Source organism: Ammospiza nelsoni, chromosome 7 (assembly GCF_027579445.1).
Source record: "Ammospiza nelsoni isolate bAmmNel1 chromosome 7, bAmmNel1.pri, whole genome shotgun sequence".
NCBI lineage: Eukaryota > Metazoa > Chordata > Aves > Passeriformes > Passerellidae > Ammospiza > Ammospiza nelsoni.
In genome coordinates, this window is record NC_080639.1 from 26,847,256 (window position 1) to 26,872,800 (window position 25,545).

Below are 25,545 nucleotides of genomic sequence, written 5' to 3' on the forward strand. Positions count from 1 at the left end.
GGGTGTCTAGCTTTCCCTTTTATTTTTGTGCATATTTTCATGAGTCCCACAGGTTCTGCAGATAGTAAGATAGCAGAGCGCATCAGAATGTTTTCTCCTTGCTATAGTATCTACACTTGAGATTTGCTGCCAACAAGGAGTTGCTACCTGTAAATGTGTCAATCATGAGCTACGTGACTGTGATACAAATCACAACTACTTGAAATTTTTGAAATCTTTCTGTAGGGATAGCCTTGGCTTGCTGACTGAACTTTGTAATGGTTTGTTGGGTGTAATTTGTCAACACTAAGTACTCTCTACAAAATTCAGCTGCACACTTCAGCTGTCTGCTCTGACATAATAAGAAACTTGGGTTCTCACTCTGGGATCTAACTCTGCTTTAGAGATTACAAAACTGTTCTCAACACTAAAACCAAGAGTTTTGTTCTCCCTTTCAGAGGAAACAAAACCAAGAAAAGGCTGCACATTTCAGCCTACTAATCTCAAACCTTCTTCAGCATTCATGGATTTGGTAGTGTGCTTGTGAATTTGTAACAAGAAATAAGCAGAAGTTAGAAAGTGTAAAGATATTAGAGAGTGCTTATGAAGGGTCACATATTGGATGTACATAAAAGCCTGAATACATACATCTGGAACACAAATTAAAAGCAAGGAAAACTACCCATTGTGAAGACACATAATGAACAAAGTGACAGATGCTTGAACAATGATTCCATTGCAAAACAATGTAGAAGCCCTGATGTGGAAATCTCTCCTAAATCTCTATAGAATAGGTTTTTTCCAGAGACTGCTTTATGGGAAAAATAGCAATGTGTGTCCTCTTCCTTGGAGACAAAGTCTTTTCCCTGAAGTACTGTGTGATGCAAGAAGGCAGTATTTGTAAGGTTTCCTTCAAGAGCATCATTCTTAGTATCTGCTCTCCAGACTAAAATCTATCTCCATTAATTTACTGAGTAACAGATCACAGAAGGCTTCTGGGGAGAAATGTTTTCAGTATTTTTCCTTTCCTTATCCTATTTCACATTTTTAACTGAAGCCTAAATGAGAAAGCATCTGCTGAGCATATGGAATTTACAAGTATTACCATTAATGTATACTGCTAACATTAAGATTTTTCCACCAGGCAAACACATGTTCTACATGGCATACAAACAATCTTGGTCTGAAGGACTCAGCAAGGAGAGATGAGTAACTGTGGACCAGCTCTGTAGCGCAGCATGAGCATTTGTGCCCAGGGGAAAACAGAGGTTCAGGTCTGACACAGAGGATGTAAAACACGCTCTAGATGTTTAAAAAGTCCCCCTGTGTCAGCAAACTGTATAACAGAAATACAAAATCTGGATCCAGAATACAGACTGCAGTTTTGATACTACAAGTAAACTCCTGCCCTGCAATCTTAAGAATCTCAGCTTTCCCTCAAAGCACCCAGAGAAAAGATTTGGAAGCATCAGCCAAAATTGGCTATCATGCCAATGCCAAAAAGACCTGCACCTCTTGGATCCATGGGGATTTATGGAAGGAGAGTGAACAGAATTGCTAGTTGCCAGGATTGCTTTAGTTTTTAAAACAGTTAGCAAGCAAAAGGTGTAAAGCTCTTTTGGATCAGCTTTCCTAAATTAACTAGGACAAGTTTGGATGCTTTCTTGACTGTCTATCAAGACAAAGACTCTCCTGAGGCAACCATGGCATGGATTTTAAAATCGTAAGTCTAATTTCCAAATGGAAGTTATTGTAAATGAAATCATAATTTTTGCAAGCTGAACCTAAACTTAAAATATTCCAAGGCAAAATCTTTCCCTACAAATTCTCCACAAAGTCTAGCAAACCTCATCTCAAGACAGCTAGAATCTTCTCCAGAGAAGATTTGTCCATTCTTATCACTCATATGGGAGTCTCCATATTTAAAAATAAAATGTGGCTCACATTTAGTTTCTCTGAGCACAACAGTCGACTAGTTTTTATTTGAGTCAAATCTCATCTCTCCTTCAAGCTGTAAAGGTCTCTATATATGGAACCTCTCATCATTTTCCAGAACTGCATTTGTACCCTCAACTCTCAATATAGAAGAATATTTATTCCCTGAAGGGTAAAAGTCTTTCAAGTACTGCTATGTCAGGATTTACTCTTTACTTTGGTTTGCTGAAGTTTATTTTCATGTTTGATTACTAACCCCACAAATGTTAACTAACTCCTGAAAAGCAGGTGTAGGCAGCTCCCCAAAAGTGTCAGAAAGACATAAAAAAATTCAGTTACATTAAATTTCAAAGGAATGTGGACAGGCTCATTCACTCCACAGAAAAATTTTGTTCTTACTTATTTGTACTGCAAGGAATCTTCTAAGGACTTCTATCTTTCCCTATTTGCTGAGTAACAGCTTTTGGAGTAAAAAGTACAATTGGTATAGTAACCTTCAAGATTAATGATTATATAAGTGTTTTGAAAGTTCTCATGCACTAAAATTTGGAAGTCACTGAAAGATGTAAAATATGCACTACGCATCTGGAAAGGCAATATATTAAAGGAGGTCCTTCATAACAAGAATAATAATTGAGTATTTTTTTTTAAATAGCACTACTTTCACTAATTGTTCTCTGTTTTATAACTAGGGAAAATATCTAATAAAATATATTAAATATTTATATTTTTCCTATAATAATCATTAGAGAAACACTGTTCCCACACTTGGAATATCGCAGTACAGGCATAGGCAGTTAAAAAATAATAAATCTCATAAAACTAATTTCTTAATGACAATGAAAACAAATAATTTCAAAGTTCTTTATGCAAGATAAAAAGTCCCCTCTTCACCCTAAAAAAATAAATCCACATTACCTGAAATGACTAGGGGTTTGGGAGGAAGAAATTCTGCAAAGATCATCTTTCCAGCACTGTAAAGATGATGTCACTACAGAATTTCTTGGTTTACATAAAAGCAAGAAAATATTACTTATCAGACAATTCTAATTGTGTGACTACACTTTTTTTTTAATATATAACAAGGTCACCTTAGCTTACACAACAGTTTAGGAGAAAAAAAAAGGCAAAAAAAAGCATTGGCACCTGAGTTCATGCAAGGAAGAACATTTCATTATCCTTACAGCTTGGGGATCCCTGATGGGAAAGGGCCCCAGGGACAGCAGCAGACTCCCAGACCATAAAGAAGCAATGCAGCAGAATTTCCACATGACAAAATAGCCTAAGAAAATTAAAGTTTTAATAAATCAGAGTCCTCCCCGTAAATCATCTATACCTATCTGTTTTTTCCATCTTCCCATTCCTGCACTGCTAGTATGCAAAGATCCAATCTTAGAGCTGAAAAAAAGTTTCTGTGAAAACAACACTTTTTTAAGAAGGTACCTCAGGAACAGTTTGCAGGGGCCTCTGCAGCTGATGGGTGTCTAACAGCAGGAAACATTGAGTACATTAGCCCAAGGTCGAATACAAATCTGCTAACCAAGGAGAAAAGAAGAGGATGAGCAGAAATTAAAGACCTTTGGTTTCTGCTGCTGCTGACTGCAGATGTAATGAAACTGTTCCTTATTCCATCTTAGATACTGAAGCTCTGGTCACTGACTGTAGCTCTCTACCTCTCCATCTGTCTCTGTCTCCTCTCCTCTCCATTCCTCTCCTTTCTCCTCTTTCCAATCAGTTTGCAAGTGTGTCTCATCACTAAATCTGGTGTCTACATAAGATCACACCCCTCTGCCAGTCCTGAAGGGGTTTGCAATGCTTTGTTCATTGCTTGCATCTCTCTCTCTCATGTACCATTTTCACTAGCCACAAGCAACAGGTTTCTATTTCTCTGCTCATGAGCTTCTCACTACAGGATTAATCCAACATTTAGAAAGGGCTCCGAGCAAAATCAGTACAACCTTGTAACAGCTACTGAAGACCTGAACACTACAACTCAAACCAGTTTATTTATTTGGATTAATCTAATCTAAGAGTGAATCAGTAGAAGTGAAGTGACACACCTTTTAGCAACAGGAAATTTGTCTTATTTTACAGTATATAACAGTACAATAAGAGTACTCTTGTAAGTTGGTTCCCCACAAAAGAATTGGTTTTTCAGACAGCTAGAGCCACTCATTTGTTCCAAAAATGTACCAAAAAACTGCAAAGAAACTCACTGAGCTCTGTAGGCATATGGATTACATAACTATTTGTTCCATATTTATTCAGAATTTTTAAAGCTGCCTATTTAAGCCTTCGAATGCCATGGAACATAATTTGCAAACAAAAATAATGAAACTTGGTCTATTGATATACAAGAGTTGCTGGCCAAACTCCATCATCTCGGAGGAAATTTCCCCTATTTTCCACATTCACCATCCTAGCATGCCACAAACAAGATTTTCTGTCTTAATAGAGGCCTGGAAGGGAAACAACAGCTTTCTGGCTGTGGCAGACAAAACTGCTGGAGATTACAGGAAGACACTAATATTTTGGGACCAGACATCACCAACCAGAGCCATGCCAACCACTGTTCCCATTCCAATGGAGTCCACTCTTCCCACCCTATGGAGTCACACCCTATAGCTACTAGCACAAAAGTAGCAGAGACAAGATAATTGAGAACATCCGCAATGTAGGACTGAGAAATTAGAGAACATTTCTCAGCCTTCCTGAGTGAAATGGTTACAGAAAAGATGCATTTCAGGCAATTTGCAAAGGCGTAGGACTAAAAAGTCAGTAACAACAGCACAAACTGTCAATAACCATGTTTCTTGGCAATTTTTTCTGGGTCAGAGTGAATTGCTGCCAAACACTATGCACAGAGAATTCCTGAGGACGCTGCTGATGTTAATATCAGCATGAAATTACCTAGACTCCACCTTAATATCACTTTACGGTTAACCAACAATAAAAGCACGTTGTAAGGTCACGGAATTCATACAAAACTCAGTTAGCTTAAGGCTAGCTCCAGCATCTCAACAGTAAAAGGTTATTCGAAATCTAAGTATACCCATTTTATTCAGACATAAATCCATACAGAGTGCACTTGACAAAAACAGATATACTGACAGTTTGAATTATCCTTCCAACAGAAGAACTGCCCTGGCAATACCGAGAAAGACAGATTTCCTGAAAATGTACTCAGGAGGCCACCTTTGCTGTAAGCTCAGTGTGTAAAACCAGAATTAGAAGCAAATTAGTAACATCCAAACAGCATCTCAGTGTAAGGTTTTCGGTGCTGTTTAGGTGGCCTGGAAAGGCCCAGGGATGGCCTTGAAGAGCCCGGCGCTTCAAAGGACGAGGAGAGACTTCTGATCTTGTCTCGGTCTTGGTGTTTATTAATTGTTTATCTAAAAGATTTTCTTTCAGCCTGACAGAGGTCTGCACAGCAAGTCAGCCATGGGCACACTGCGAGCCCCCAGGGCGGTCACTTATCTTTATACCCGAAGTTACGTATACAATATTTATCATTTCTCCCCAATACCTTCTACCCTTATTAACCGGTGCACTTTTAGTAATAACCAATCCCAAAGTGCCACCATCACCACAGAAGATGGAGGCCAAGAAGAAGAAGAAGAAGAACAGGACACGCCCCAATTCCTCCATCTTACTTCTTTAGACCCCCCTGTACCAAAATCCTAAACCCTGTGTTTTACACTTTAACTAACTTATCCCTTCACCATTCACCCAGTGAAACCTTCCCAGTCCTCATACAGGCGTCGTCTCCTGTGTCGGATCAAAGTCCAGCCACCAGACACTTCTGGCAACATTCCAGGACTCCCGAGCCCCCCAAGGGTGGTCTCGGCCTCTCTGCACCTCCATCCTGAGGTGCTGAGATCCCACATCTCAGTATCAGGCAGTCTTAAATCTGAACAGTCCTAATTACAACAAAGGGATAATGGTTGCCTCTTCAAAATCTGTAGTAACATAGCAATGAAAACTTCTGGAAAACCTTGCTTCCCTGCAGCAAGAATGAATTACTTTCTTCATTCCTACTTGAAAGTAGCAATTTGCTTTTTGTTTGTTCTTTTTCTTTTCTTAGAGCAAAGGTGGGAAAGGAAATAATCCATACGTACTTACCGCCTAACACTTATTGGACTGGCAATAATTACTGTGCATAAAGGAGTTTAAATATATCTTAATACTAGTATAGCAGGAAGCATTATAACAAGACATGCAAAAACTCATCCTCTAACCCAAGCAAACAACATGGGACTTCTCATTGCTACATGTGGAAATTTGCTCTGGTCTTGCTTGGAGGGTGTTAGGACTAGGAGCTAAAAGACGCTTTAGAACAAATTAGCACAATTATAAATCTGACAAGAAGATTAATATTCTAACTATGTTCACAATAATTAACTCACCAAAACAGTTCCAGAGTCATTATCCAGCTAGGGTGGAATGGGAAAGTTTACAGCACCCCTGTAGATTTATAAGCCAATTAAGGGTGACCCTCCTCTAGACTTCATTAGAAAAGCCTCTGGTTCAGCAGAAGCTCACACGTGCAAGCAAGAAGTTTCCCAGTGAAAGGGAATGCAAGGGATCTTTATCACCTCTTTTAAAACACTTTTCCTGCTCCCCTGGAAATTGCACATTCCTAATGCACCCTCGGCCTCCTGCCAACCCTCCAGGCCTTGCACAGCATCCTCACACCTGAGAGAAGCATGACACCACTGGGGCACTGCTGTGGGAGGGGAGCTCTGCTTTATTCCCTGCATGACCAAGGGGTCAGGGGCCAACACCAGAGGAGCACTTCTGATCTTCTGATGCAGATCTGGGTAAAGGCTCACAGCCCCTGTCCCACCCAGAGCCACTTTGTGCCTTCCATGCACAGTGGACAGCAGCTTTATCAGAACATGCACCAACCAAGTCAGCTGATACCAGCTGGCCACTGCTAACCAGCTCACTCCTGCTCAATGTGCACGGGCCTGCACGGAGTGTGAACTATCTCTGTGCCATCTCTGCCATTTTCCCTCTTCACTGCCTTTCTGCACAGATTCATTGTTCTAATATAAAAGCCTTCTCTGCCACTGTCAGAGGAGTCTGCCTTTATCTCCAATTCCACAAGCTCTCCTTCTCCTTTCAAAACTCCGTATAAAGAACATCTCTTTTCTCCTTTTGTTGCATGCATCTATGCCTGTTTCATCCCTTCCTTTGTGCCTTCCTGCATAATTGTGTTTTTCAGCTTTGCAAAGTATTTTTCAATATAGATAGCATAAAAATTGCAATCTAAAATGAAATAGCATTATATCACAACCCACACTTTTTTTCCCAGTAAAATACACAATTTCGACTGACTCAAGCTGTGATGTGTATGCAGGTAAAGCAAATGCTGAATTATTCAACACTTAAAAACACTGAAAAATCATTTACTTGTTACAAGCAATAAGATTTATGTTTTATGTCTCCCAATCAATAGCTAGTGTGTCCACACATAGCTGATTTATCCATATTGAAAATATAATTATAAGTCTAGTTTGCTCTGAACCAGAAAGTCCTTTTGTAACAAGATTATTTAAATACAAATGGGGTTGGAAAATTGGTTTTAAATGGCTAATCTGTCTTGTCTTGAACTCCAGCTGCAGAATTTACTAACATCATAAACACAGGCTGAGTGAAAACTTAAAAGGTTTTCTGATTCTCCCCGCGATCTGTCTATGCAGTCCTCATTAACAGGGAAGTTGATGGGAGCTGCATGCAAGCTGGGAGAGGAGGATAATAAGCCTTGTAACCTCTATAAAGAGAAAGGGACTTTTACTGGTGATATGTCATATATGCTGGTGTGCAAACATCTGTCTTACTGGCAGCCCAATAAAGAATTTATGTGCCCAGGTCTCCAGTATACTGCAGAACATCTCTGCCATATGGGTGGACCAAACCTATACCCACAACAGCTCCTCAGAGCATCAGAGCACTTGCAACAGGGACCATCAGACATTCCTGGGATCATTAAGAAAAGTTTCATCTGGACAGATTTACTTAGGGATTATTGAAGGCCCTGCTGCCTTCCTGCTGTTCCCACCACCTGTGTTCAATGGCCCGGTGATATGCAGCGGGGAAAGGCTGGGCCAGTGCATGAAAGAGAACACTACAGTGTCACCAACTGGGAATACATCACGGCTTTCTCTCTGAGTCATGCACAAAGGCTGGGCCAGTGCACGCTCCTCCAAGAGAGCCCTGCAGTGTCACCAACTGGGAATACACCATGGCTTGCTCTCTGAGTCATGCACATAGCCTGGGAGAAAATGCAGATCAAATCTGACTTGGCTTGAGTAGAAACTAAGGATTGGTAACTTGCCACCTCATCCTTTCACCGCCCATCCCACCCACGCAAAATGCTGTGTTTAACTGTTAATTTTCTTCTTACCATGGTGTGGGGGTCTGGTTTGGGTTTATGCTGGAAACAGTCTTGATAACTGAGGGGTGTTTTTATTCCTGCTGAGCAAAAACCATCACTGAACCAAAGCCAGTACAGATAGAGATTCCCAAGTCTGGAACTCCCACAACTTGTGACAGATTGGTACAGTGCACACTACCACAGATTGTGACATTGGAGGCTGCCCTGGGGGGCAGCTTTCCCAGCCCTGTGAAATGGTCCAACTACCTTAAGTCAAGGGCAAGGGCTCTTTCTTATGGGTGTGCAATGCAGAACTTCCCTTACAGCCATTCAAGAGCCAGATGTTCAGGACAAGCACCATGTTGTGCTTGTCCTCATTTCATCCAAGGGTCTGAAAAAACCTTTAACATTCAGCTGGACAGCACACTTCTACGTTTCTTCTTAGTTAGAAAAAACCCTAAGGAAAGGATAACTGCCAATAAAAGAGGAACACTGCATAATTTGAAATTATAATTCTGTACATGCTTCTGAAAGCCTCTTTGGCTTTCCTCTTTGTGCTCTGAATGGCTCTCTAGACCTAATTTAATTCAGTGAAGAAAATCCAAAAGTGCCAAGGAAAAAAAAATCAACTTTTTCTTTAGTTAGAATAAAAAATGTACAGAAGGAATTCTTGATCTTCATTAATTCAATGGGTAGGCACACAAGCTCCTAAGTGTTAATGAGACTTGCCAGTTCAGGTGGACTAAAGCATCTAATGAAATGTCAAATGAGCCCATTTTGGATTTACATTATCAGATATTTCCTCCAGGAAAGTTTGGTGAAGCATCCTAACAAACCCTTCAAGCCCTCTAAAAACATGAAGCAAATGGTTCTTCTGGACTGGAATTACATTACTGGCTCACTTGGTCAGTGTGACTCCTAGAAACTAAGGTAATGGGAAAATTATCCCAATCCTTTATTTCTTTTTCTACACCCAAAATCTCAATTTTTTTTCCTCAATTATACAGAAAATTATGCTCTGTAGTCTATGGTGGTTTCCATTAGAAACCTGTACAAAAATTATCTCTCCAGAAAACAAGCAGCCATGTCTGATGAGGCTTTGGAAGTTGTATCAGTTTCTGCCCTGAATCAACTTCGTGCCTGATCACTCTAGTAAAACACGAGAGCCCAAGTTGCTCATAAATCCTAATTCACTGTTAAATGTTTGCTAGGCTTGTTCTTATTCTCATGTGCAATATTAGGTGCCAGATAAGAAACTCATAAATTGAATCCTTAGGGCATTAAAATTTGCTGTGGTAAATTCTATTTGTTGTCTTTTCAAGTTTCCCTCTGAGAAGAAAAAATTAGAAAAGAAAAAGTGTTTACAGAAAGAAAAGGACTAAAAAGTTTGACATATAATAAAAAATTAATTTGTCCTAATACAAAATTTAAACAAGCCACATAATATTTTCAGCCAAAGAAGCACTTAACTGACACAAAATATGTAAAAATTTCTCAGTATTTCAGATTCCCTGGGGTGGAAGTCAAGAGACAGATTAAATGATCACTATATTCAGTCCAAATTCCACTGCTTTTAAATATTTATACATATATAATTTCTATACATACAATATATACCTATATATATACACACGCACATATAATACTTATACATATATATATATATATATGTATATATATGTAAGTAACAGAGCAAAGACAGCCTAGTATAATATTTTAAGTGACAGGTGAAGCACTTGACAACTTTATGACCATCTTAGGACCAAAGCTGCTTTTCTAAGGGAAGAAGGATTTCATTAGCTTTCCCTGAATCAAGCCATGATAAAGCAAAGTGATGATACAATGGATTTTAGATGCACAGAAGTTCACCTCCCTGTACATGCATCTCCACTGCTACCATACACTTGGGGAAAATTAGGCAGCTCTTCTCCACTCTTACTGCTGTACCCTACCTCCCATCACTCAGTCATTATGTTCTAGAAGCAAAATCTGCTTTTGTGACACAGTGTTTAAGCAAAGTATTAACCAAAGCAAAAACATAAGTGTACTTGGCTACACTTAACATACTCCCCTTTATTTTCGTGAAGAATGTGTTTCTTTTAACACCACATATTTTCATGCTACCAGGGCTATTGATGCACAGAACTACACCACAGAGCATGGGGAGAATCCCATTCTATGGGGAGTTACCCATTCACTAGCAATTGACATTTTCTGTACAAAAGGAAGGCTTGTAAACTTTTCTATCCACACCTGTGGTGCCACTGCTGCCCCCATGCACTCCTACCAACAGCACCTGGCACAGCCACACACTGAACTTGTGATGCAGCAATGGTCAAGTCTGCATTAAAGTATTAGAAAAACCTTGATCACTTTCAGTGTGTCTCCTAAATCATCCCACAACCCATGCTGAAGCTCCAGCCTTCTCCAGCTGAGGAGCAATTTACCACCCATCTTCCTCAGCATGATCTCTCTTGTTCTGGCCAAACACGTATAAGGCACAGAATTAATTTTCATCTTTCCTGGAGGAAGCACGGAGGTGATTAGCCCCATTTACCCTGGTGTGCCTGAATCAGAGCCAACCAGGCACAAAAGCACACAGGGTCATTTTAAGTGCCCTGATCATCCTCATAGTCTGAAAAGCCATGTACTCCTGAGGGCCTAAACTTGTATTACACAGACAGTCGGTGACATAACCCATTTAGATCAAACACCCCGTGGAGTCGCTCAGGTCTGCTCTCTCACCACTGCAGCACTCGTCGGATGTGAAACCAGAGCTGCTTCTCCAAATACCCAAATGAGCATAAACCAGAGAGCTCTGGGGCCAAAGGCCCTGCCATTCAGACCTACCCAGACGGCGTCGTCCTGTCGGTACTGCCTCCAGTTGCGGCCGGTGTCGCTGAACATGAGCGCGTAGGCGGTGACCCAGTCCGAGCTGCCGTACCTGCCCTGCGTGGCCACCGCCACCACCTCCACTCTGTCTCCCAGATCCACCTGCAGCCACTGCTGCTCGTTGGACTCCAGCGGGGACCAGCCACCAGCTCCTGAAAGATTGGATGAGGAGAATTTAGATGACAATGACAGCACAAAAAAAAATTTTGCTTGCTAAAGAACCGTTAAATTATTTCAGGCCGTCACAGAGGAGTCTACTGGAGCAAGCGGCTGTTTTTTCATATTTTAGTATTAGGAAATACTACATGAGGTGTGCTTCCATCAGGTTATCTCCATTAACCTAAAGCTCATGAGGAATTTTGAATTTCTAAGACATTTAAAAGAAATGTATTATTTTTCAGCTGTACAAACATCAATGAGGTTGGCACACAAAAAAAAACCCTGAAAAATCATATCTATTCCCTCGCAGTTCTGGGAATGTGAATTTGTAACTTGCAGTTTGCTTTGATATTTTCCTTTTTGCTGTGTTCTGAAAGAAATGCAAAGTGTTAGTTATTTTTATTTGAGCCCTATTAAGTATTTGAAAAAATTGTTTAATTACAGCTTATAAATACATTTCAGATAATTTGTTGCAAAGCTAGAAACTATTTGATTGAACAACTAAAAGGACTTCCTTCACATTGGAAAGCAGGCTGTCTCTTACATGAGCTTCTAATTCGTATTTGTCCTTTAAAAGTAAAGATTTGCACTATCCCTTGAATTCCTTCATTGGAAGGAATTCACAATTGGAATTCACAAACAGGCTTGTGCTAACACCAAGACAATGAAACAGAACTGCAACCACTGCTTGCATTTTACCACTTTGCTCACTATAATAAATGGAAGATTATGATTTAAAAGAAAACCATTCCAGACTGGAATATATTATTTTATGGTCTCCTGCTTTCTTTTACATCCTAAAATTACAGGCTATGTTTATTTTCCTTTACCTTGTTTCTCCTTGCACACATTTATTCTCCGCATACACCCAGTGTTCAATTCAGCCTCACCAATAAGCAACCAATGCAGCTATGAAGAACACAAGCCATCAAGCAAGTAGCCAAGACAGCAAATTTTGAGGCTACCACTGCTTCTGCCACCCAATACTTTTTTTGTTTTGTCATTATTAATGAAGTATGGAAAAGCACTCCAGTATGACTACAGTGAATACAATCACATTGGGAATAAAACTGAACATTTCTGTCTCAAAGTCGTTCTATGAAAAGTTTATTGAAGTGAATAGAGTTGAAAGATTAATAAATGTGGTTTCTCTCAATGAACTCAATTTCAATAACTCAGCACTTCTACAAACATTTTCTTTTCCTGGATGGTATTGTACTTTCCAACTCACAACTGAAATCTCTTTGTCTAAGAGTAGGTGTTAGAATTGTCATTATTTATAATTTATTAATATAGGATTTATCTGAACTCCTGAAACAGAACCATATCTATTCTATACCCGTATTGTTCCTGCTCCCCTCGATGACTCAGCCTCCATTCTTCTACAAGAACTCTCCAGGGAAAAGTTTGCAACCAAACCAACATGTACTGCTTCTTAGTGCCATGATTTACCCTCTTCAATCACAACAGAAGTCTTCATCATCACTGATTACTTTACCTACCTTAAATAGAATACTCTGTCCCATGAGTACACCATGAAACACCTAATGAGAATACTAGGAATTTCATCACTGATTTCTCCTTCGACTACTTTATAGCTCTTTTAACTCCATAACTATATATATAGCTTATATAATGCCTCCTCTTAAAAGTCCTAACAAGCTTAACTCCCACACGACCAATTTTTATTTTGATTTTTTAAGTGCCATATAGAAAATATGGTGTCTACCTTTAAGGTACAAACTACAGAGCTGTGTTCAAAGACAACAAACTACAGATTTCTCCTACACACAATTGTGACTATTGCACACAGGAACCAAGGGCAAGCTTCCTTTGGATTGTAATATCCAGTATCTAAAATAGACTCTGAACACAGTAATTGCTGCCTGGTTCCCCCCCCCCCCTCCCCAATCAGTTTTATTCCAGGAACTGATATAAAAATCTGCTTCAGAAGTTCTGGCAAAGTTGTTCCATTCATGACTCAAAAAAGCCTATTCTAAATGTTTTCAACACATATTAAAAGAAAGTTGGCATTTTCATCTTTCCTTCATTCAACATAGAAAATTACAACTAGATGAAAGAAAATAGCATATAACAAAAATATTTGGTGAGTTTTCCATTAAAAACACAAAAACTTTGCTTTCTATATTCTAGTTTATACAAAAATTCTTAAGCCAAGCCTGTTAGCACAGATGCTTCCCAGCAGTATGTCAAACATCCTAACTAAATATCTACTTTATGCTTTCTCCCTTCTGCTGCTAGAAGTGGCAGGAATGTGATATGCTTTCAACAAAAGTGTTTGGCTTTACTGTGCACTGCTGTTTTCCAGCTTGAGCACAACACCACAGGCTTCTAATTTCAAATTCAAACAAATGATACACACTGAACAGAAATTTGGGGGATCTGTGCTGAGCTTGAGCCCTAAAATCATAGATTGCATGGTATCTCTGAACTGCATCTCTCTTTACATGACAGGCACATTTATCTGCTGGGAATGTCATTCTTTAGATGCAAGCACTGCAGACACAGCACTGCCACCTGCTCATAGCATCACCTCTCCAAAGCTGATCTTCCAAGAAAGATCAGTTACAGACCATGCCTTCACAGAACAGCAGCTGCTTCGTACATTTTTTTCCTGTGGAGAAACAAGCCCACTGTGTTTCCCCTCTCCCAAACCCTCCACCATTACCATTTCCACAGGCGGACAGTAATTCTAATGCTGGTAAGAATGGCAGCTAATATCCCAGCAACAGCAAAGCTGCATTGGCTGCATGACTAAGGGCAGAACTGAAGCTTTTCCCACTGGGCCTCTCTCAATTCTGCTAATAAAGCAAACATGTAGCTTCTGCTTGCTTCTGTGGTTATCCCAAATCCTCACCAAATACTGCTGTGAGTGACAAAAATCAATAAAAGTTCTTCTTCCTCCACATTTACTCCATCATACAGAGCAGGTGGCACAAGGGATACTGGCATTTTTTCCAGCACAGTCTGTGTCTGCACATTTCTTTTATGCACATCATTCCTGATAGTGTGTCAACAACCCATCCTGTACTTTTTTTAGTAAGTACCAAAAAAGCACAACCAAAGCAGAGCAACTATTTAGAGCCCTTTGCTCCTCTACCCACTTTGATGCTTGCCCTGTGGACTGTTTGCCAACAGAGGCCCAAGACAAAGGACAAGAAGACTAATGGACAACAACACAGGCTGCTGAAGACACAACTTACAGGACATCAAGTCCTCTGAACAGATTCAAGCATAACCCAAAGTCTTTTTCCTGCAATTGGGCACAAACATATTGAAGAGGACTATATAATTTTTTTTTAATTGTGCCATAAACACAAGCCAGACAAAAATTTGGCTTTGATTATGCCCATCAGATCTGCACATGTGATTTGGGTGTGTTAAGACATCACATTGGCTGTCACATGAAAACAAGAGAGACAGGATGCTCAGTATTTCCCCTCTCTACCCACCAGGTTCCCAGTGGCATCGACAGGATTCTGCCCATTGTGCTACACCATCATTCCTCACAGCTCACACATTTCACATCTTCTGGGGATCATTTCAAAAGAGGTATTCAATATGGTATGGTACGGGGAAAATACCCCAGCAGAGAAACAATACCACAGGAACCTGATATATTGTTCATATTCTCCATGGCAACAAATCATAATGTTAGAAATATGTGGAGAGCAAGGATCTGATGGTTTCTCAGTTGGAAACCCATATGACTCCAAGAAATATGATCAAATACTTTTGTTTCTTTTTCAGACTGTGCCATAGTTGTTTCAAAAACTGCATTTAAGCTCAGTGTTACACATTCAATGCTTTTTGATGTTCCCCCGGGCTGCTCAGGATGCCCATACTTATTTGTAGTTGATTATTAGAAAGCAAAGGGAATTATTATTTCCACCCTACCTGCCTTACAAACAGCTCAAATGGCTTTATATACAGTATATATTACTAAAAACTCCTGGACTTCCCACTGCAAAGAAGTGCTTCCCTGCTGCAGAATTTTACTTTAATGCCCAGATCAAACACTTCCTGGCCATAAAATAAATTCTTTTTGACACTATATATGCTTTATTTTCTCATACATAATTGCATATACTGACTACTCAGGCTGAGAGCTAATAAGAACTGAAAAATCTTAGGTGATACAGTCATACTGTAGCAATTTTCTTATTATTTTTCATTATTTATTTACTGTATTCAAAATAGCTGATAAATCCCTCTTGTGGGAAAATAATATATTTCATACCTCAGAATCTTATTTATCAGACTTATACTAGCTCTTTAGCATTACCAGTACAGATTTATCAGCATTTTAATTAAGCACTTTCAGCTGTTCACACAAAGCTTTACTCATGGGTACTTTGTGTGTTTGTTTTTCTAAATGGCACATTCCACTACTGCAGGCCTTTTTTTTAAAACAACAGCCTTTTACTTATGTTATCTATTACTGAATAAACTTGATGAATTAGAACTTTCTGTCAATAAAGGACGGGGTTCTACTTTATAAATTCATCTCCACTTGTTGCATTCATGTTCACATTAACAAATATATTAATCTGGCTTTCTACCCAGAGGCTCTGTTCCTTGCAGCACTGTCTTACCAATTAGAAGCAAAGCTAAGCCAACTCATCAAAATATTCAGAAAGCCACAGACCAGTCCTTGTTAAGAAATACTATTTCCTGTAGAGATATCTCCTATTTGCATTCAAGTATCAGTCCAAGAAAGTTTCTACAGCCACCATCTAAACACTGCTTGATCCTCCAACCCAAGCTCAGGCACTAAGTAGACTTAGTTCTCTTCACAGTAGCTGGTACGGAGCAAATTGTGCTGTAATATTCTGTATTGTGTTGACAATACAGAAATGTGTCTGCTATTGCTGAGAATCGCTTAACACGCAGGCCAAGGCCTTTTTTTGCTCCTCACACCCCCCCACTAGTGAGGAGGATAGGGTAAGCAAAATTTGGGAGTGGACACAGCCAGGACAGCTGACCCCAACTGACCACAGGGATATCCCATTCCATACAGCATCATCTTACAGCTGGGGGATGCAGGAGGAGGAAAAGGGATGTTCAGAGTGATGGCTTCATTTTCACTCTTGTGATTCCCTGCCCCATCCCAGCAGGGGCAGTGAGGGGCTGTGCAGGGCTGAGTTGCTGGGGTTTGTCCAGGACATGTGCCCAACATGGGCCTCAGAGTGTTTGAGATAATTGCAGATTTGATTGGAATGTAGTAGATTGCATTTACAGCTGCTATTGCTGGTTAGTTATTAATCAGCAGCTTCTGTGTTTGCCAGGGGGCTTGCTTCCCTTACTGCTTATTAGAGTCTATTGCTCATTAGTAGCTACTTTTTGTTTTTGCTGCTTGCTGTACTGCTTATCCACTGACTGCTGGGCCTGGGAACATTTTGATGACAGCAGTGCCCATGCTCCTGGGCTGGCAAGTGGCCAGGGCATCCCTGCTGCTTCTGTGCACTGGGCAGGCTGGAACTCCAGTGTGAACTCAAGCCAAAGGGGTATGACCTGTGGATGAGTCCCTGTGGCAAGAGGACAGCCCAGGTGGCTGTGGCTGGGAAGAAGCCCATGCCAGAGCAGTAACATCTCAAAGTGCCTGTGCCTGTGGCCACAGCTGTGCCACAGCTGGCACCTCTGAAGGGCCTGTGGGCCAAGGGTAAGGGCACACTGCAGGAGGTACTCCCTGAAGCACCATGGCTGAGCACGAGGCTCTGCTGGAGTATGTCAAAGCACACCACAATGCAGGGACTGCAGCCATGGGGAAGGCAGGAGCAGGTTTACCTCTGAAAGGACTGTGGCCGAGGTAAGGCCATGCTGGAGTGAGCAGCTGTGTTCAGGGGCTTCATTGTTTTTGGGGGTTAAGGCACAGCAAGTCCCCATAGGAACTCTGCCAGCACTACAGCTGCACATTCCTACACAACTCCATGCAGCAAAAGAATCAGACAAGGTAGAGTTTAGCTTCTAGGTCCCTTTGTTGGCCTCAGCTCATCAGTTATCACATAAGCACTCAAAACATGAAACAAAAGTTGCTGAAACAATCCCCTTACTTAGGGCTTGGACTTTACCAGTGTGATACTGGATTGCTAAAAAACTACAATATCTTACCCCTCACTACATGACAAAAGTACTCTGGGACAGTTAACTAAGACCTGTTTCAATTTCTGACCTTAAATTGAAACTACTGTCACAATTTCAAACATTGTTAGTATCTCTTTAATACAGAGTACAGCCAGAGTTTGACTTGCAATACTGATTTTGAACCTCTTCCTCTTTTCTACACATAAAATTAGCTATTGGAGCCATCTGCACAATCACATAAGCATATCTATCCACCATCTCAGCCAGCAGTTGGAGACAAAGGCAGGGCAAACTCAAATATCATGCTCAATGTTTACAACTTTCTTTTGTTGAGCAGTAACCACATGATCTTTTACTTGCTGAGGAACTCTGGTTCAAGAGTTCAAATATGATATTGTTAACTCCCATCTAACACTTCTTTAATGGCCAAACAACTCCTTATCATTAGTGCCAAGCATATAAGAGAGAGCCCTTTATTGTCTTTCTATAGATTTATCAAATGGTGTTTGATTAAAACACACTTCATGGATGCTTAAGAATGAAAATTCTGATTTATTTTCAATTAAAACCTTTTTGTAGTAGTGATTTTCTAGTGTTTCCTAAAATGAAATTCACATGTAATATGATAATACAGGGCTTTCCACTTTTAGAGGCTCTACCTTGGAAGCAAGATGAAAGCTGACAACCTGAATTTACAACAGGATGTCAAATGATGCCCTAAATACTGCCAACTTCTCCTTTCTGGTACTATGCTTCATATTCACACTTCCACCTGGTGTGTGAACTCATTACCTGGACCTCAAACATTCATGATGGCAAATGTCTGAAAAGTTGTTTTTCACATTCACTATTTCTGCAGGGTTGTGTAATCATTGAATTCCACTGGAATTTCATACCTAGTTGCTATTGTCTGTAACACATTTTAGAATAGGGTCTCAAACCTAGCAACCTTTAAATTAAAATATGGGAACTCATCCAAAGCAAAAAGACTGTCTCAACTTCCTGGATGATATCTCTACAATGGAAGTGGAGATCTTCACAATTAATAGAAGCTTTCTATAATAAAGGAGAAAATAGCTCCTACACAGCACACTCTCAGGAGCATAAATTAACGCACTGCATAAAAGCAGCATAGAAAGATATTCTTTGTAAAAGTGATTGAAACAAATAGTTTAGGCATTTCATATTTCAACCTTACCATCTCGTCTGTTGAGTTTTGCAAAGCTGGGACTGTGAGTACTGAAGAGCTCAGAGGAACTGGTAAGGGCAGCTGAAGGTAAGGGAGATACCAATGCATCATCACAATTATCTGAAAAGAAAAACAAAAAAACAAAACATACAGAGGTCATCATATGAGCAACACATACACCAACATGTGCTATCTCCAGGTAGTGTTTTTTCTACTTAGTAAACAGAGAGTGGACACACAGCAGCACACTTGTGCTTGAATTCACATGTGAGAACTGAAATTAACCCTCTAGAATGTCCCAGTCTGGTGGGACAGCAACCACATGGGAGCTGCTGTTAAGACATCGAAGGCTCCAAAAACTGGAAAATGTTGTCCTTCCAGTGAATGAGATTTGATTGTCTACCCTGCAGTTAAAGAGGCCATTGACTCTTGTTGCAAAAGCCACTGGAAGAGTGCAGTAATGCCCTGGCAGCCCTGAGATAACATCCCAGGTGTTCTGTGTTCAGTACAGTTTTTCCACAGAACAGGTATGTAATGTAGCAATTACAACTTCATATTTCTGTGTGGAAGTGACACACTGGAACATGCCACGGGGGCTTTTGCAACGTGTAAAAGTGTGTCCATGCTTCACAGGTGTCTCAGGCTGCACTAAAATCTCAAAACCTGAATACCTCCATCATGTTTTCCTCAAGTTCACACAAACCTGCAGGGCCAAATTAGTTTTGTTCACCCACGTGAGCAGCCGCTATGTTTCTCCCCTCTTTCTTTCACAACTGCTTCTGAGGACAGATGGGCTGTGCTAATACTCAAATGGAATTTTTGAGCCCATAATGTTTGAACAGGGACAGAATTAAATAAAGTAAATTTTCTCATTACAATGCTGTCACATAAATACTCAAGAACATAATGCGGGGTTTCAGTAGGGAATAATAATAATAAAACCCCTCTCATTTTTAATTGAATCTCCCATGGAGCAAACATGGACCTAATTACTGGAAAAGGCCTGCAGGTCACCAGGATCTCAGGCCACCCCAGTGTTCTTGCACTCAGAGAGTAAATATGCAGCTTACAAGGACTGGGAGGAGGGGGAGAAGGAAGGGCTACAAAAGACAATAAAAGCAAAACTTGCTTGATATTTTAGATTATTCTAAACCTGAGTAATACCTTTTCCATACTGAGACAGATTACATTAAAATATTTCTCATCCCTTTCTACACAGACTCTCTAGAACAACCCAGATACTTTTGCAATCAAAATCCAGCTCTATATGAAGGAAAATTCAATGCAATCAATATAATTTATATCAGTGCATTGAATGATGGATCTCAAAAACCAAACTTCTATCCAAAACCCCTTCTATCTCTTTGATTCCCAAGAGCAAAAAGGCCTAGCAAGATCTGCAAGATAGATAAATGAGGGGTAGGGCTGCACTGATGTTGTAGCCACAACGATGATTAGCTAACAAAACAAGTATCATGTTCCTGAGCAGATTCCCTATGATTTACACCCTTCGAATCTCAAAGAGTGGAGGGCTTGAGGTCTCCTGGTACACCATGAGATCAGGCCATAACTCTTCTATTCAGACTTTAAAAATCCCAAACAAAACACCTGTAAATTGAGGGTCTTAAATTCACTGTCACTCATGACCTGAACAGAGATTTAAACAAAGATCGGAAATGGTGAGTTCATGAGGGCACTGAATTCACCCAAAATTCTGCATTCTATAAAACCAGCAGAGGGGTTGAGAACCTCTCAAAAGAAAGTCTAAAATCCTGGTGGACAGATCTACAGGACTATTCAGCAACACTTAAAACATGAGGCTGGAAATAACTGAACACAGAGATTTCACTTTAAACACTGTGTAGATGGCTGGCTCTCATCAGCTCCCTGTGGTTGTTCCTGGGCCACGACAGAACCCAGCACATCAATCAGCCTGTGATCCAGCTGTCCACCACTGCTCCCCAAAGGTAGGACTGGGTGCCTATGGGACACCAAGTATCTTGCAGCATCACAGCAAGAGGAAACCATTTCAGAGCAACACATTTAAGGTTTTCCCTGGGACCTCCAGAGGCACCAGGCTGAGAGGTGACAATTAGCTCCTGTAACTAGGAGATACTTTGTCTAAATTTCCATATCCTCTGCTTCTGTCCCAATGCACGTTCATCTGTACGTCTGCTGCTACAGAACTGCAATTTCATTTCCACACTAAATTCTGGGATCCTTATTGTGCTTTGTTCTAATAAATAAATGGGAAAAAAAAAGTAAAAACAAACAGCTGAAATACAGCTAGGAAATCTTCCCTGAATAATACCTAAGTATAAAAACATGTAAATTTAAGGCTTCAGGATTTAGGACAGCATTAAAAAATTGATGATAGTTCTGAGAGCAGCAGGACTAATACAGCCCAACTTTCAACAGATAGGAGAATAACGATTGATTGACTCAGAGTACATGCAGGAATTTCCTCCAAGTGAAGATTGTTTTTGAATGGATACTCTGACACAAGGTCACTCTTCTGCCCTTCAGTCAGTCAAAACTAACTTTGCACTGAATCGAAAGCTCTACATGCAGACTTTCTGTGCAGAACATGGCACAGTTTCTACATGCCAAATGAAATTCCAGAGTACAGCAGAGTGCTTGGAGAGGTGCATCAGTCAACTTGTACATGCACAACAATCCAGATCATTTGCAGAACAGCACTGATACATCTCTTGTCAGAGATGCCAACATGCACACATATGAGACTGATATTTCGTTGTAAAACTCAGCTGAAATAGGGTACAGAGTTCAAAAAGGTGGGATGTGCATGTACAGCGAGGGTCATTCCACTGGCCCTAGTTCCATGAGAAGGCAATACTGAAAAGCAAACAAACCAACCACCAAAGACACCTCTCAAGATTAAAAAACTCTCCAAGAAAAAATGTTGTTACCATGTTTCTTTTTGTGATGAATACAGACAAGAGCAAGATGAAAAATTTTATGCTTATGCAAGATCAGAGAAGACCCATGATAAAACCAAAAGCAAAACCAGTGTATCCTGATTGCCACCATACAATGCCAACACACATTTCATGAGGCTTCATAACCCCACCTTGATGTGGCAGGAAAAAAACATTATTTCAGGTGTTCTCACATTTACAACTCCTTACCTGTAGTTCCTGACCTATTAATCCATTTGCTTTGGAAGTTTGCCTGTCAGAACAGAAACTTTGCTTCTTGGAGTTAACTGCATTATACACCTATTAAAAACACTGGTTTTAATAATGAATAATTCTACACTACAGAACCATTTAAAACATCTGGACACTCACAAAAGTGCATTTACTAGCCAGTTGTTCTCTCCTATGTTTTTCTTGACAAGATAATTAGCAAAGAAATCATGAAAAAGAGGGTCTAATTGTACCTATAAGCCAACTGTTTTATGCAAACCACACAACAATACAGATGTTGATTTGCATTTCAGAAAATGGTGCTGACCTTGAACATGCCAGCTTCTGAAAAACAAACAGTTACTGACAGCATTTCCAGTGTTATGAGTGTTACTAGAACTTTCATAAGCAGTCTTGCTTCTGGAATTAAGAAAAAGAGTTACATATATCAACCTGAATTTTCTAGGTTTTATTCACTAATGATTTTTAGAAAAAATTGTAAAATTAACAAAAAAAAAAAAAAGAGAAATAAATCTATTATCTTTTTTTTCATTCTATGAAGTTGTTTTATTTATTAGTTTTGACTCTTTTCTTGTAGCTTTAATTACCCTCCAAATAAAAACAAGGAAATATCTTCTCCCTCTTTGCCCATGTATTTTAATTTTTTTACAGAATGCTTTGAACAATCCCACAAACATAAATGTTATCAGTTCAAAGTTCAAAATCATTCAAGTGACATTTAGATACAAACTCTTAGGCTTCTTTGAAACATGTCAGATAATACCAACTTTAGCTAATAGTACATAAACTGGAATTTCAGAGAAGGCCTTTGGCCTAAATACCTAATCAAACTTTGTATGTTGTGAAGGCCTTCAACATCTGTGACATATATGAAAAAAATAACTGAAAAATATGTATCCAAGGCCAAGAGAGACAGTATTTCAAATGTTCCTGAAGAACAGCAGGTTTCTCAAATACAGTAAACATATTATCAAAACAGAGTTGGCACAGAACTCAGAGATTGAGACTAACTTTACTAGTTCTTCCAGGACACACTTAACACTGGTGTTGGTAGGCTTGGCATGATCCAGTTTATAACCTTCTTCAAGCCTGAGATAGCCTTCATCAGCAGCAACTGGTACAAATATAGAAAACTTCTGATCACTGGGCACTGAAGACATTTAGAAAATCACAAAGCCCAGGAACCCATCATGGTCACACTACTGCTTCTTAGAGCAGGTGCTCATTGCATGCCCAAATTGAGATGTGTTAACAAACTTGTCCTGCTCTGGTTTCCCTGGTTCACCTGAAGAGCCAGTGGGACAAAACACATTGATTTCCACTTGTGAGGGCCATCCAGAAAGGTCACTAACATTTCCTGAACAAAAGTTTGGATAAAGAGGACACCATTAGTCAAATATCTCCAGTCCCTGGGCTCCAGAGATTTTCCAAACATCAGCCCCTAACTGCTTTTGGTACTGCTGTACCTTCACCAGGACAAACATGCAGAAAATCCTTTACTGCAAAGTTTTTCATTTTTTTTAATGTAGTAATACATTGTTTGTCAAGACCTCCTATCATTATAATAAGTAATTACTTATACTGGTACTTAGACCAACAATCTCATATCACCATCAATGCAAAGTGTCTGACAAGCCACAGTAAGACTCAGATCTATGCTGCAGCTACTCTATTAGCAACCATAAGCATCCCAAAATAATTATAAATACCATGAAAGCAGCACTCAGAGTAGGAACATGGTACGGGTGTCGCCTAATAATGCAACTGAGGGAAGAGTGGAGGACAGGACAGAGCATGCAAACTATTGACAGAGCAAAAATTGCCTTCTCTCTGCAAAATACAGAAATTGAAGATGAAAAAGGAGAGAATTACAGCCCAGAGAATGGTGTGGCTAGGTGCCATGATGGAGGCAAAAAGACAAATTCAGAAGAGAGTAACTGTCATGCCTCCTGCTCTATCACATGGTAATAAAAGCATTTTAAGGGAAGGTGCTTCCTGTAGGTGCTCTACTTCAAGAACACAGGGTCTGGCACATCACCAAACATCTCCTGCAGTAGACCCTGCTCATGCATCTCTGCTGAAGCAGATGCAAGAGGTGCAGTGAGGGCAGGAGTGCTTGTGGCCAACTGTGCAAACTCCTGCTTGAACCACAATCCCCAAATTTCAAAGGAGTTTAACAAAAGCTCCACAGAATCACAGGCCTTTAGCATACTGTTAGCTATTTAAATATAAATATGTCCAATTTTTAATACACATGAAGGAGATTTCAGGGTAAACCAGAGGCCTTGTAGATTAATCTTAAGAGGTCTCACTTGGAAATTAAAGGTATACTATTTCAGTGAGACTTTTGTTGCCAAGATATAATTTTATTCATTATTAAAATACCAGCAGAGTTACAGATGGTACTGAAGTTAAATTGTGTGCATCATTTTGATTGCAATTGTAAATTGTCTCTGTACTGGGATTTGAAGTTGAAAAGATTCACTGGTATTTATTGGCTAGATAAAATTCCTGTTAGTATTACCCACTTAATGGCATACTTCGTTTTAAAGATATAAACCATGAGTTTTGTACCATGCCTCTTAACAGTCCTCAGGAGTGACCACTGATGCCTTTCACTTCATCTGTTTTTCTCCTGCCTTCTGTAGGTACAATTCTCCTTTGAAAAGGCAAAAAATACATGCTTGGACTTACTGTGGAAATTAACCTTTACTGTTACAGTCCAATGAGATGTATGTGCATGGGAGGACGAGATTCTGTCCTTTACGAGGGGTAAAAAAAAATTACATACACAAAAAACACAGGAAGTGCCGTAAGATGGAGTATGGCTACAGATTTGGAAGAGATTGGGAGATTATTTCTGTATCAACAGTCCCTACAAAAAGCCTCTCACAGGAACTACCACCTACAACTAGGTTCTACTACCAATTTAACGACTTTAGTAAATGATGCTTGAAAACTTGACGAGAAAAATAAAATAAACCCCAAACAACCTGTTTTTCTGTTTTTCTGTAAAAAGAAATTCCTTCTTTTTTCTTTTTTTTTTTTAGAGACTGGCTACACGTACATGCACAGCTGTGAACTCCATCTGTTAGCTGAAATGCATGACATATTTTTCAAGATATAAGACACTAGAGAAAGTACTTAACAACACAATGTTCCTTTTTCTTTTCGTGCTATACTGCAAATAAATGCCAATAGTTAAGCTAATCATGAGCTTTTCCTAAGCAACTGTAAATTACATAAGTGTTCCTTCATATGCCTGTAAAGACATAAAAGTATTACTCAATCAGTGCATTTATAGAGTATCTTTTATGATACAGTGTGCACGAATAACCTTGTCTCACAAAAAGTGGTCAAGTCTAATTTTGAATGACTATGGGGCTCTCATAAAACTGATTCAATACTGGGTCTTATTTTTTTACTGAAACAAGCATGTCTGCCATGTAACTTCTACTCATAATAATGAAGTAGAATTGCATTTGAGGAACAGAGCGACAGGACTCAAACTATGAATTTCAAATAGCCATCAGTGAAGTTCCAGTAAACTAATTTGCAGAAGCAATTCTTGTTTTGAGAGGGTGAAAGAACATCAGACTAAGCCAATTACTAACAAAATATAGTTAAAGAAGAATGATCTGAAGTGAAAGGAAGAAGTGCTCTCCAATTTCAGCTCTGTCATAGTCCATGTCATTTAGGTGAGTCATGTCTGCAGCTAAAAAATGAAGGTACAATCA

The 25,545-nt window shown here is 39.7% G+C and overlaps 1 protein-coding gene across 1 annotated transcript in view; it reads right to left on the reverse strand.

The window, feature by feature from the left end:
- The window catches only part of CNTNAP5 (contactin associated protein family member 5), a 270,547-nt gene that overhangs the window by 182,952 nt on the left and 62,050 nt on the right, over positions 1-25,545 (reverse strand). Inside the window, exons 2-3 of the mRNA XM_059476246.1 lie at positions 18,648-18,758; positions 11,144-11,337 (exon numbers count right to left, since the gene is read on the reverse strand). Of these exons, the coding sequence (XP_059332229.1) occupies positions 11,144-11,337; positions 18,648-18,758 (305 nt within the window). The remainder of the gene's footprint in view (positions 1-11,143; positions 11,338-18,647; positions 18,759-25,545) is intronic.